Below are 14676 nucleotides of genomic sequence, written 5' to 3'. Positions count from 1 at the left end.
CCCATCACCTTTAGGCAGAGATATCAAGTAACGAAGTAAAAATACTTTGTTACTGTATTCAGTACACTTTTTAGGTATCTATACTTTACTCCATTACTTATTTTTCTTCCTACTTCTGACTTCTACTCATTACATTTCACAAAAGTATCTCTACTTCCTATTCCTTACATAAATATTTATTTCACGTCATATGCCGCATCCACATCTAGTGAAAACTAGTGTAATTGGATGAGTCATATAACGCAAACACGCATTGGTTAGCTATTCATCAAATTTGTGCTGACGCCAAAGGAAATCATACCTATGTCATGCTACAATGTCGGATTCAGAAAAAGATGTTGAAATGTCTGAAAGGTCGGACACAGGCGAGAGCGTATCGGGAGACGGAGACCAACAAGACCTCCCTCATCCTTGGCTCTATCTCAAAGGATTTTTAGAAATAGTGGAAAAATGTAACTTTAAATTCATATGTTGGCATTTGGCTGTTTTTTTTTTAAAAGGTTACTTTATAGTTATAGGAGCACATACTTTTTCACTTTTACTTGAGTGAAGAGGTCAAGTTGATACTTCAACTTTTACAAGAGTGTTTTTAAACCACAGTATCTATACTTCTACTTAAGTAACAAGTGTGTGTACCTTGGACACCACTGCCTTTAGGTTATCTTCTTTGGTTTACAAAAGACTGCTTTTTTTGCAGAAATATATTTAAAAATATATGATCTTGCCTTCTTGTAAGGATGGAAAAAGAGCAAGCCACCTCATGGGCATTAAGCAGCAATAAGTCAGGGAGGGGTGACACTTTTTTACTCTACGCCTAAGCTCCACACAGCTGTTTAAAAACTCAGACGGTTGCAGACTGCTCTCTGGGAATCCATTTGAAAAATGGTAAACCTTGACAGCAATATGATGTAACGTTTTATGGCTTTAAAGACCTTTGGTTTTTACCCTGATATCTGTAACCAGTGCAGGCATATCTTCCTGGTGCTTTATAAAGCTTCAGGTTGCAGTCAGACTCCCTACTCCTCCTCTTTCCATAGCTTGTATGCTGATTAGGCCAACTTTTCTGATTTCATAAAAAAGTGTTAAACACTCATCAGAAAAACAGAGGGTGGGAGAATGAAGCCAACCAGAATGTTAGAGGAGAGCGGTATGGCAGGATGGGAGAGGGGATAAGGGGCAGGTTGGTTGGGGAGGGAGGGAGAAAGGGGAGGCTGAGATCAGCAATCTGCTGAGTCATCATGACTAGTCTCATGATGATCCCTCAGCAGCAGCAACAATAGCCTCTCTTTATTTCAGGCACACAAACTGAGGTTTGAGAGATGAGAGGAGGCCGACACACACACAAAGCTTGTCATTGAGAGCCTGTGGAGACGCTCATCAGAGCAGCTCTGAGCTCTGATCTCATCTTTTGCACTTCCACGCTCGCTCTTTGTTGACCTCTGATTCGCACTTCTCCGTCTTGCACGTCTCCAACCTTTTGTGTCTTGTTCGCACTTTTGGTACAAACGCAGATGCTTTATTTCATGTGGTGCCATTGTACTTTGACTCAATACATAAAGCAGTCATCTTGCAAACAAACAGGCTGTGGGTTCAATTGCAGCTTCCCATGTCTCACATTGATGTACCCTTGGGCAAGGCACCTAAGCCCGAGTTGTATGAGACTAGCATATTTGGTGGCAGTTCAGTTTACTGTTTTTTTTTTTCAAATTCTCTCTATTTTTTTTTTTTTTTTGAACTTTTTATTTTCAATAACAATTTTTATATCAACACATACATATGTCCTTCCATGTCACATCTCACAATTCACATCTTAATATCTTCTTAGATCATTTTAGACCTTTCATTTACATCAGACATATAGGCTGTCTATTCCAGCTCCGTTAACAGTTATCCAGGTGCTATTGAAGGAGAAAATAACAAAAAGAACCTCCAAGAATGACAAATAGAGGTGCATTTCCTTCAAATAAACACTAGCCCAATTAAGAGAAACCCATATTCATTAATAACATTCATGGATGTATAAGTCACTATGATTAAGGTGAAATGTACAACAGTAGGCACATTGGGAAAACAAATTAAAGTAATAAAAGCACACAATACAAGATAAAGTCAAGACACAATCACAAAAAAAAAAAACAAAAAAAAACAAAGAGGTGTCAAGGTCCCAATATGAATTTAGCTATAGGTTTCCACTTAGTTTCAAAGGTCTCCAGCTTAAATTGTAGTCTTGATGTTGTTTTTTCCATGATGTAGACTTTTCTGATTCTATCTCTCCACTCTGTGATACTCTGAGGTTGTGGCCTTAACCATGCAGATGTTATACACTTCTTCGCAATCAGGAGCATGACCCCGATCAAGTATTTATTGTCTTTATTGGTCAAGTCCATGGGAATTATTCCTAAAATATATACAGATATATCCAGATCTAAATAAATGTCTAAAATATTTTTTATATCTGTTTGCACATTTTTCCAAAACTTTACCACCTTTGGACAATCCCAAAATATATGAGTAAAATCCCCCACCTTTCCACAGTTTCTCCAGCATAGCCAAGATGTCCCCCCATATTTAGATGTAATAATTGGAGACCTAAAGTAACGCATCTTGACTTTCCAGTCAAATTCCCTCCATGTTGGGCTGTTGGTTAATTTGTGTCCAAAGCTGAATGTTTCTTCCCAGTCTTCATCTGCTATTATTATATTAGCCTCTAATTCCCATTTCTCCTTAATCCCCTTGTTATTGATATTGGATTCATATTGTAGGCTTTTGTATAGTTTTGAGATCATGGCTTTTTTTGATTCACCTTTTGCTATTGATAATAGAATTTCTTCCGTCTTGGTCATGTCTGTTGAAATTTTCTGCCATTCACTATGATTCTGAAGGTAATGTCTGAGCTGCAGATATCTGTAAAAATCATTTTTTTGTAAGTTAAATTCCCGTTGAATTTGTTCAAAAGATTTCATTGTTGACCCTTTAAAAAGCTGTTCTATAAATACCAGTCCCCCTTTCGTCCATTTCTCAAACCCTGTGTCCATAGTAGCAGGGATAAAGTCTGGAATCTTGGTGATTTTTACTATTCTTGATATAGAGTCCGGAAAGTTAAATTTTTTCTTTATTCTTGACCAAATATTAATTGTTTCCTTAATCCAGTAATTTTGAATCTTGAGATTCTTTTGAACCCGCTTTGTTGTGAAGGGCAGTGTATCTAGGGACAGATTTGGGCAGGCCCTTTGCTCCATATTTACCCATATTGTCTCTTGATCCTTTGCTAACCACAGGGCTATGGCTCTCAATTGAGCAGCCCAATAATAGTTCTTTAGTTCAGGTAAACCTAGCCCTCCATTACTCTTTGGGGACTGGAGTATTTTAAGTTTAATTCTTGCTTTTTTATTTTGCCATACAAACTTTGATATTCTTTTATCCATTTCTTTAAAGAACGAGTTGGGGATGGAGATTGGTAGTGATTGGAATATAAACAGTAGTCTCGGTAAGACATTCATTCTGACTGTCTCTACTCTCCCCCCGAGGGTGAGAGGTAGAATCTCCCATCTTTCTAGGTCTTTTATAATTTCCTTCCTTAGCTTCTCGTAATTTGTTTCAAATAGCTGTGTAGTTTGGGGTGTAATGATTATACCCAAGTATCTAAATCCTTTATTGGTCCATTTGAACTTTACTTTCTCTTTTAGTTGTGCTGGACATTCACCTGATAACATCATTGCTACCGATTTGCTTTCATTAGTCATATATCCAGAAATATTCCCATATTCTTTAAGGCTTTCTAATAGAGCTGGTACTGACCTTAGTGGCTCTGTTAACATTACTAGTAAGTCATCTGCAAACAATGATATTTTATGTTCTACCCCTCCCTCATCTCTTATTCCAATAATTTTTTTATTCTGTCTTATTGCTTCTGCTAATGGTTCTATATTAACCGCGAATAGTAGTGGACTTAAACAGTCCCCCTGTCTAACTCCTCTCTTGAGATCAAAAAATTCTGAGCAATATCCATTAATTCGAACTCGGGATTTTGGATTTTTATAAATTATTTTCACCCATTCAACAAGTTGCTTTGAAAACCCAAATCCTAGTAATGTCTGGTATAGAAAACTCAGGTTTACCCTGTCAAAAGCCTTTTGGGCATCCAAACTAATCAGGAGGGAAGATTGTGGTTTAAGTTTTGCACATGATATTACATTTAGTGTCCTTCTAATGTTGTTTGCTCCCTGCCTGCCTGGGATAAATCCTGTTTGATCTGGTTTAATTATTTTTTTTATATATTTTTGTATTCTTTCTGCCAATATACTAGTTAGTATTTTTAAGTCGTTACATAGTAAACTCACAGGTCTATAACCCTCACATAAGGTTGAGTCTTTACCCTCTTTATATATCACAGATATAATGGCTTCAGACCATGTTTTAGGGGGGTCTCCCATCGTTAGTGCATAGTTAAATACCTTACATAATACTGGCGTTAGTTCTTCCCTAAATGTTTTGTAGAACTCCCCTGGCAGTCCGTCTGTCCCCGGGGATTTGTTGTTTTTGAGGGTTTTAATAACTTTCAGAATTTCCTGTGGAGTTATAGGTCGCGTCATTTCCAGCGATTCTTCTTCTGACAAGGTTGGGAGATTAATTCTTTTGAGAAAAGCAGAGGTTTCATCCTCCCGATTATTTCTGTCCGAATCATCATACAGGTTTTTATAATATTCTGCGAACGCTTCCGCTATTTCTTTCGGTTGTGTTTTAATCTGCATATTCAAGGGGTGTTTTATTTTGGAGATGTGCCTATTTACTTGGGCTTTCCTAAGTTGAAATGCCAAAAGACGACTCGCCCTATTACCCATTTCGTAGTATCTTTGATTTGTAAAGCGTAGAGAACCTTCTGCTTTGACAGTTAATATCTCTTCTAATTTATGCTTTGCCTTTTTAAGTTCTCCCATTATATTTGTATCCCCTAGTTTGTGTTCCCTTTCCAATTCTTTGATCTTATTTTCCACCTCATTTTGTTCTTTCATTCTGGCTTTTTTCATTCTAGATGTTATTTCTATAATTTTCCCTCTTATCACTGCTTTTCCTCCCTCCCATAATATTGTTGGTGAAACTTCCCCATTATCATTTATTTCAAAGTATTCCTTAATTGACTCTTTGATTTCTTTGACAATATTTTCATTGGAGATGATCGATACATTCATTCTCCAGTATCTAAAGCAAGATTCTTCACTTGTACTTAAAGTTAGCAGAATAGGTGCATGATCACTTATAGTTATATTTTCTATGTTACATTTTAATACTTTATGTATATGTTGTTGAGATATATATAAATAGTCTATTCGAGAGTAGCTTTTGTGTGGATTTGAGTAGAATGTGTAGTCTCTCTTCTTAGGATTGATACTTCTCCAAACATCAATAAGACCAAGTTCTTTGGTAACATTATTTAGCATTCTAGACTTTATTGTCTGTGGTCCCAAGTCAGAAGGGTATCTATCTAAAATATTATTTTGTACTGTATTAAAATCTCCTCCCATCAGTATCATTCCTTTTGCATCATTTGTTATTATTTTGACTATTTCTTTCAAGAAAGTGTCCTTCTCCTCATTTGGGTAATATATATTTAATATTGATATTGTCATATCTCCTATTCGTCCTACAATCATTACATATCTTCCCTCTTTATCCTTTACCTCCTTTTCAACTTCAAACAATATCCCTTTTTTGATTAAGATTGCTACCCCCCTCCTTTTACCAAATGAAGCATAATATGCTTGACTGACCCACTCCCTTTTTAGTTTTCTGTGTTCGCTCTCTGTTAGATGTGTCTCCTGTAATAAAGCTATGGAACATTGCAGGTTTTTTAGTTGAGTCAAAATCTTCTTACGTTTAATAGGATGGTTTAGGCCATGTACATTGTAAGATACTATATTTAGCCCATTCATATTGCTATCATATCTGGAGCTGCGCTGTACCTGACACCTCTTTGAAAAGAAAAGTACATTGCACAAAACATAAACTCAACTGAGAAGAAGAAACGAGAACAAAATATAAACACACTTATTGGGATATAAACCCCATAACATTGTCTGGAACATGAACAATGAACTTCCAAGAGTCCTAACATCAGAGAGCTGTGACCTTCTCTCTGATGAACAAGCACTGCGTGCATTGACAACTTCTTAATAGTTGTCTAAAGCCCTAAAGACTCAAACTCCTCAATATTACTCTTTAATGAACACGATTTTCTTGTAATCTATCAAATTATTTCACAACTAGCGTTTTTTTTTTTTTTTTTTTTTTTTTTTTTTATGAACAAAACGAATATCATTTTTTTTTTTGTCCTCTTTTCCTTTTTTTTTTTTTTTTCCTTGTCCTTTCCCTTTTTTGCAGGTCATGACAATTAGTTTCTCTTTAACGGCATACATATATGTATACATACATATGGTAATCTTTATTACGATGCCACCTCGGCTGACGTCATCACTCCAGGAGTGCTCTCAGGTCCGCCTCCGTGATTTCAGGCCGCGACTGCTTACCCCTGTGACTGGTCCCCTTTGCCGTCTGCGCCATCACATGCTGAATTCTCTCTAGCCTGTCTTCCTTCACCTTGATGCCCATTTCTTTCAGCAAAGGCGCCGCTTCTTCCACTGTGCTGAATATCTTTGTTCCAGTGTCCAGAAATATTTTGAGTTGGGCCGGATAGGGGGACTGCGCCTTCACGTTCCTCTCCTTCAGCTGTTTGATGACGTCTCTCACCTGCTTCCTTTTCTTTTGGACCTCTGTTGTGTAATCTTGGTTGAAATAAACAGTCTGTCCTTCATAGTAGATCTTCTGTTTCCAGGCCTCTTTTATCACCTGTTCCTTCACCCTATAATCCAAAAAGCGCACAATGATCGCCCTCGGAGGCGCTGTGCTATCCTTTGGCTTATTCACCAGTGACCGGTGTGCTCTTTCTATACGCAGGTCCACCCCGTCTGTAGTTTTAATCTGGGATTTAATAAATTGTGCTATGAAGCTTATGGTGTCATTTTTTTCTGCACCTTCGGGGATGCCATGGATTCGTATGTTGTTGCGCCTCATCCTCGACTCAAGGTCGTTGCATTTCTCTGATATTTTGCTCACCTCTCGGAGCAGGAATGTCGCCACCCGTTCCTCCCGCGCAATCTTATCTTCATTATTTCCCAATCTTTCCTCCATGTGAGCTACTCTCTGCTCCAGGGATGTTGTTCTGACCATGAGCTCCCCAATACTCGCTTCCACTCTAGCCATTGCTTGCTTATTATCTCCTACCGCTTCCGCATGCTCTTTTCGTAGCTCTCGTAGCTCGATAAGTATGGCCGAGTCACGGTCCCCTTTCGGCGGCTCCGAGCGCTCCCCTGCATGGCTCTGTACTTTCGCGGTTCCGGCACTCTTTTCTTTTCCGCCTTTCTCTTCCATACTCTTTCCTTTCTTGACCATATTTTCCATGGGATGATCTATGTCACTTTAAGAGTGAGTTTTCTCTATGTTCTACAGTTTTTACCTTATTTTAACGCTAGTTTTAATCGTGTTCTTCAGAGCAGCCTTTTCTCCTGCTTTTCACACCATGGCGCCACCGGAAGTCTTCCATTCTCTCTATTTTTTATCGATAACAGGCTTAAATGTATGTTATTAAGATCTTATGTGAGAGATCAACACTAATGAGTGTTTAATTGTTAAATGGGAGGAAAATGATCCATGTTTTTTCTGTTTTACAAACAACAAATCTGAAAAGTGTATTATGCATTTGTATCTTATCCCAGTAATGACTCCAGCTAATCTGTAAGGACAAATAGGTTAGTTGTTGAACATTAGCAAATAAATAGCAACCAGAAAGTACAGCAGACAGATGCAGAGAGGGCTGTAGAAAATGGGAGAGTTAAATAATATAAAACAACTTTAAAGGGTTTAACATCTCATAGAGCTCTGTTCTTACCTTCACCTAAAAAAAATGGAAAGAGGATGGCACGACTGTGCTGTCAAACTTCAGAGAAGCATCTCTGAAGGAGCTGCAGAGATCCACCACTCGGGTTGGTGAACCTGGTTTATTGGAGATTATGATGCATAAAGATAAATGAAGGACAATTAGAAAAAACCTCTTGGAAACAAATGACTTTAGGTTGAAGTTGGGCCAGACAATATTTTGATATCAATATATATAGTAATATTTAATTCATATTGGTGATATGAAATGTAAACACATTGGTGATGTTTCAATATACATTACGGTCAATAAATAAAAGCATTTGTCAATAAATTACAATATTGGTTTTATCTAGCTTTATGTGTTTATTTTTTTTTATACAAATAGGATTTCTTTTAAGCTTTGCAGACTAATTGCCATAAGTTAGTACAAGCATCTGTTGTGTGTATTCTTGGCAGTGTTTCTAAGGCTTTTTGATATTGAAATTGTATTGTATCAACTGAGATTAAGAAATGTATTATAGTATAAGTTTTGGCCATATAGTCCAGCCCTAGGTTGAGGTGGAAGTTCCCCTTTCAACAGGAGAATAACCCTAAGTATGCAGCCAAAGCCACAACTGAATGGGTAATATCAGTGATCTAAAACTCCAACCTACTGTCCCACCGCTGTCCTGCAACTTCTGGATAAAGTCATGTTGCAATACACATAAATCAAAAGACTGTATTACCTGCTTGGTATACCAGCATGTTTTCCAAAGGCCTTATTGTTAACTTTCAGTCATTTGTGTTGGGGCAGGGATATGTCCAAAAGGTGCAGCATAGTGGCTCTTTGGGGCCGAAGCTTTAGACCCCTGGTTTAGATTAAGGCATTTTCATGTAATGAAATGGTCCAGTCAAAGTCTAGAACTAGATCCGAAAATTCATTCCTCACAGATGCTTTCCCTCCAGTCTACCTGAGCGTGAGCGATTTAGCAAAGAAAAATGTGACAATTCTCTAAACTTGTAACTGCTATGTGTTTCTCTTAGACTTTGAAAGGTTTAATGTAGATCTATGGCACCGTTTAGAAAGAAACAATTGAAGAATTGAAAAGCTGGATATCAATAACAGTCTGTTTCACAATGATGGACTGACGTACGTTGCTCTTTTACATAAAATCTCAGTGAGAAACATTGAGGTTGGTTGCTCTAATGCAACTTTATGCAATTAGGTTTGATGGGTATAAAACCTTAGTGAGGCTCTCTGTTCGGTGAGCTTCTTATCTGTGGAAGGGTCTGTCTTTATATTTAAACAGGATATTAACAGTTAGCTTCCCTCAGGAGTCCTTCCTACAAATTTCACCACTTCCTCTTCTCTCTTGCTCATTTCATCGCTATTGGCCTCGAGCCAGCCAATGAGAGCTTGAGAGTATAAAGGTAGTGGGCACTGAGTGAAACCACAAGGAAACAGGAAGTCAGGGAAATTCTAAGAAGCGTTTGTCACTTTCACTCATGCAGTCTTATACAGATGCTAAAATGTGTAACATGCTCCCACAGAAGGGCCAGAATGGTAGATTTAGCTTCATATCTCCCTATTCTCTGGTCGGTATTACCATGTGGTACATCACTGTGTTACATGGATAGTGTCAGATTTTCATTATTTGGTTTCTTCTCTCTTAGGCTTCTTTGCTCACGCTTTATTCTCTCCGGTGTTCTCCAAAGGTTTGCGCAGAAGAGCACGGCTCTTGTGGCATGACGACGACTAACAAAGGAAATAAAGCCTTAAAGGTAAATGAAAGTACGTTTTTATGTGATTTTTTTTTTTTTTTCAACCCAATTTTCAGTTTTGTATTTGGTTTGATCCGGTATGATTTATCGCCCTCCTCTCTTGTGTTTCCTCCAGGTGAAGCGTGAGCCGGGGGAAAATGGCACCAGCCTCACTGACGAGGAGCTGGTGACCATGTCTGTACGGGAGTTGAACCAGCACCTCCGGGGGCTCTCCAAAGAAGAGATCCTGCAGCTTAAACAGAGGAGGCGCACCCTCAAGAACCGAGGCTACGCCGCCAGCTGCCGGGTCAAACGGGTCACCCAGAAGGAGGAGCTAGAGAAGCAGAAGGCCCAGCTGCAGCAGGAGGTGGACAAACTGGCCAATGAGAATGCTTCCATGCGCGTCGAGCTTGACGCTCTCCGGTCCAAGTATGAAGCCTTGCAGACCTTCGCCAGGACTGTGGCACGAAGCCCTAACGTCGGGGTGGGGGTCAGGGCAGGTGGGGGGGGAGGAGGAGGGGTGCCGTCGTCGGTCATCAGCCCGCTCATACCTGGGAAGGTGGCGACGGCGACGAGCGTGATCACGATAGTCAAGTCAAAGACAGACGCACGGTCTTGAGGGAGAGAAAGCTAAACAAGGGTGTAACAGGATGGAGCTCAGCTGCATCAGAGCAAGCCTCCTTCTCTGTCGCTCCCCTCTCCTCCACCTGCACAGACACCCAGCAGCTGGGCGGTGTCACACGGACCACCCCAGCGTGTTCCCATCATCCGTCTCAGATTAGTGCAGATGAAGGACAGGATGGAAGCAGAGGAGGCTCACAAAGAGGCTTCTGGTCAGAGCGTGATCATCTAGAGCAGACTGGGTCCCTTGGCTAATATGTGGAAGCAAATGTCAGAGAATTGGAAAATTTTATTTAAGGTCACTTGTTAAATCTCCAGTATTTATTTTAGAAAACCTGAAAAAGAACCTTTGGACATTGTGTTGGGTTTAATGAAATGTTGAACTTAAATTACTGTATGGATGCACAAACTGGTCACAAAATGGCCATACAATTAATCCATTCTTTTTTCTTATCCAACAAAGATGACTCTTTATTTGTGCATCGCGTGCATCTAACTTTGTCCGACTGTTATAAAAACCCAAAAAGTGCATCAAAGTACATACAACAGAATAATACATTTATATAAAAAAGCAACAGGAGTCATTGCCGGATGCTCTTAATGGAACAGGGGAAAAAATGTCATGTTTATCCACTAGATTACCAATTAGACTTGATTAAAAATCTGGTCAGTTCAAATGTCTTGCAGTTTTGATTTGGTGCCTCTTCAACTCATAAATCGGTACTCAGAGCACCAAGTTATACAACAGCTATGTATTACAAAGAAACAAGTGACCTGCTGATTATAGACTGCACTGAAGCCCAGTCTTGTTTCACCCAAGAACTTTTTCAGAAAAGTACTAATAGAGGAATCTATATTATACAATGGTGGTAACTGTATTTCTACTGTTTTGTACTGTGTTGTCATTCACATGAGGTCCAAGGTGTATTCTCTGTGTGTGAAATGTTATATATCAGGAATTCTGTGAAATTCTGTGGCGAGTGTTTGTTCTGGTATCGCTATGTTTAGTTAGTTGTGTTATTTTCTGTGGTCTTTCACTTTTAATGTCCAACCCTTCTTTTTTTCCAACTGTTCCTCCTGGCCCTCCAGTTTGAATTGTTTTTCAATCGCAGAAATCTTCCAGTATTACGTACAAATCCTCTTTGATGAGGGGATTTGTCAATTACAAGTCCATATTTAGCTTAAATTGAAATAAGGAAAATGCAAGATACCCTATCAGTTAAAAAAGAAAATAACCAAGTTACCTTGATGTGTGAGAGTTTCCAGAATTTGGAAGGCCAAGTGCCTTGGTTTCATAATGATATGCACCAAGAGGAGCTGAAGGAGGATGCAGATGTAAAGCTGAGCAGCATTCATTGCTGGACACATTTTTGCTAACCCCTGGTAAAGACGTGTAAAAACTATAAACAGGTCATGAAAAAAGAAAAACTATAACCCTTTCTTGAAATATGCATAATCTCAAACTCAAAATTTCAGTAAACAACTTGAACAACCATTCAGTAAAAGAAAAGAAAATATTTAGATGCATCTTAAAATATGCCTGATTATGGTTAAGAGTCCCCATCTGTTCGTCCCTAGGTGAACAGGTTGACGCACCATTACCAGGGATAGCAATAATTGTGGCCGGCTCTGGAGTTTGTTGTGCATTGATTAAGCTTTGCTGTAGCTATCAGACTCAGAACAATAAGACTCCTAGACTCCCAGAATAATAATACTCCTTATTAACTACTGTATAAGGAAAACTGAAAACACATTTCCAGAGAATCTAAAAGGTTTTTTTGTTTTTTTGTTTTTTGTTTTCCTCCCCGGCTTTTACTTAAAAGTAGTCCTCTGTGGTGTTCTATACTCAAAGAGTCTGTGTATAGTGGAGTCTGTAATTTTATAAAGACAATTATCTTTGCATTGTTTGTAAGTATCACAAGATCCGTTTGATATACAGTAATCTCTCTATTTTGCAATTGTACCAAAAGTGGCTTAACTACTGAATAGCTTTGTTTTTTTGTTTTGTTTTTTTTCTTTAGTAAATAGGCAGGTGTGCGTAACAGTGGACTAGCGTTTGGTATGCTGTATAGGTATGTAACGAGGTGATTATTAGCTATTTTCTGGTTATGATTTGGATCTGTTTAACATTTCAGCCCATGGTGGATGATGAAATAATGCGTATCTGCACTCTTTCTCTAATCTAGTCATCTTTGTGGCCTGGTGAGGTAATTTGTTAAGCTACACTTGCAAGGAGTGAATTTGAACATTTTTGCTTTTTTAACAAATTTCAGAGCGGGCTGATACGGAATTACTTTCTCTGCCAGTGCTGATCTGGAGGTCCTGTTGCTTTGGGGATCAAATTACAGACGGGCTCAATAATCTTGTCTCTTCGAGTTATCTTGATAAGATAGCAGAAAAGTGAAACTCTGTGATTGGGGCTTTGTGGCTGCATCTTCTCTAATCCTTCAGTAACTTATTTTTCTACTGTGTGTTTAAAGCACTCTGTTTTTCTCTGTATATTTTATGTATATTTAATGTTGTTGTTGTGTTAGTTTTTGAGCTCTTCTGGAAGTGTCAGGGACGTTTAATGATATTTGTAAGTGTATACGGTGTTTTATAAAGTGGAAAGACTATATTCTACTATTTCATGGTTTGTCTATCTGGGTAAGGTTGACCTTTTTTCTTAGTACGATAATCCCAAGCATTTATAACCTGGTTTTAAACATTTGTTTTCATGAAATGCAAACAATTCATTAGGTTTAAACCATTAATGTTAAAGATGCACAAATCAGGGTTTTAATTGCAAATACCAGTTTCCGATTATCTTTGTGGTCCAACTCGCTCAGTGGAGGTTTTTAGGTTTTTTTTTTTTTTTTTTTTTTTACAAGCACTGTATTGCAGAAAAAAAACACCTCATATAGGGTTAATAGACTAAAAGGTAAATTAATTGATTTATAGATTATTTTAGTTCATGAACCAAAGCCTTTGTTCTTAACTTTCTCTGCTAAACAAAAGCATGTGAGAGATGCTAATGCACTAATCAGGCTTTGGTGGCCAATACCGATTTTCAGAGAAATCAGTGCGGATTGCCAGTTCAGAATTATGCAGATTTTGTTTATTTGATGTGTGTCTTTTTACAATAGGAGGGTTTCTTTTTTTGTTTTGTTAGAACTGTAACAATGTATTCTTTCAAATTCAAGAAAACTAAAGGTTAAGTTTCATTCACGTATCAAAGCAGTTGTCCCTAAGCCTTATCTGATTTATCTGAACTAAAAGCCAAAAATTACATTAAAAAAGGCTGATTTTTAGTTTATTTATGAACCTCCAGAAAGGTGGGGATTAGCTTTTATGATGCTTTTAATGAACAGAAAGAAAAAATACTTTCTTTCACCCCCTTTGATTTCAACCATCCAAGCAAAGGACAGAATTAGCTGAACTTTTACTCCTCTTTGAAGTAAAGTTGGTCAGATCAGTAAATTGGTCCTCAACCTTGTAAATTATCAAATAATTTTGAAATCAACAGTGAGAGAAAGTTAGCATTTCATGCAGAATTATATGTTTGCATGTTAAAGCCTACCCATATGACACACTTTTATTTTATTAACCTGTTTTCTTTCTTTTTTTTTTCAGTTAAACTTTTTTGGCCCACTGCTGTCAGTGCCTCTGTTAAACAGTGTTTCATCCTACTCTGTGCTCTCCACAGCTTGCATAGGATCCAATCTGTGAAAGCACAAATGTGTTAAACCGACATATTTATTATGTAAAATATGTTGGGTAAAATTAAGAGTCCTGCCTCACTGGAGGAGTGATGCTATCTGTGTTTGGTTGTCAGGTTGTTTGTTTTTTAATTGCAGGTGCAACGTGATGTGATGAGGTTAAAGCATTTTATACACGTTAATGAAAAGTGATGCAGCTTTGCCTCCGTCTAGTTATGGCTTCGAGTCTTTTAGCTTTTACATAGTTTTCCTTGAAAGTTAACTGTGACGTCTGAAATGATAAATCTCTTTAATTAGTTTCCAAAATGAGGGGAGGATATAAAATAAACTTCTAACATGTGACTTACAGGCACCACTGGTAAAGATGTATAAAAAAAAAAAAAACAGACCCAACTTAGGTTAATGTACGTTGAGAAAGACCAACACAGAAGATTCTGCCTACAGCTATCAATACCTACAACAATTCGATAAAAAAACAAAAAACTGTAAGTTACTGCAGTATTTAATTTCCCTTTTTTAAATCAGTTGAATTGATGAGGGGCAGAGGGAGAAAGATGTTTTTACTTTAGCAACAAGGTCACTACTACAAGCTATATAATTCCTATAAAAAGAATAATTTTATATATATTTATATATATATATATAGCAATTTTATGAAATTTCGTCTTGTAATAATGGCTTGCAA

At 37.9% G+C, this 14676-nt stretch overlaps 1 protein-coding gene across 10 annotated transcripts in view; it reads left to right on the top strand.

Moving 5' to 3' along the window:
• Positions 1 to 14467, top strand: part of mafgb (v-maf avian musculoaponeurotic fibrosarcoma oncogene homolog Gb) — a 38892-nt gene extending 24425 nt beyond the window's left edge. For 3 of the 10 annotated variants that reach the window (XM_038284681.1, XM_038284679.1, XM_038284684.1), the window contains 2 exons: positions 9628 to 9693; positions 9809 to 14467. In XM_038284681.1, coding sequence (XP_038140609.1) covers positions 9658 to 9693; positions 9809 to 10291 — 519 coding nt within the window. In that variant the 5' untranslated portion in view covers positions 9628 to 9657 and the 3' untranslated portion in view covers positions 10292 to 14467. Of the gene's footprint in view, positions 1 to 8988; positions 9508 to 9585; positions 9704 to 9808 lie in introns of those variants that run through there. The other 7 variants (XM_038284687.1, XM_038284688.1, XM_038284680.1 and 4 more) reach the window with 5 other exon arrangements.
• The last annotated feature ends 209 nt before the right edge of the window (positions 14468 to 14676 follow it).

The sequence above is a fragment of the Cyprinodon tularosa genome, unplaced genomic scaffold (genome assembly GCF_016077235.1).
Source record: "Cyprinodon tularosa strain WSP-4 unplaced genomic scaffold, ASM1607723v1 ctg201, whole genome shotgun sequence".
Classification (NCBI taxonomy): domain Eukaryota; kingdom Metazoa; phylum Chordata; class Actinopteri; order Cyprinodontiformes; family Cyprinodontidae; genus Cyprinodon; species Cyprinodon tularosa.
The sequence above is the reverse complement of the archived record's forward strand: the minus strand, read 5'-3'. Positions and strand labels throughout refer to the sequence as shown.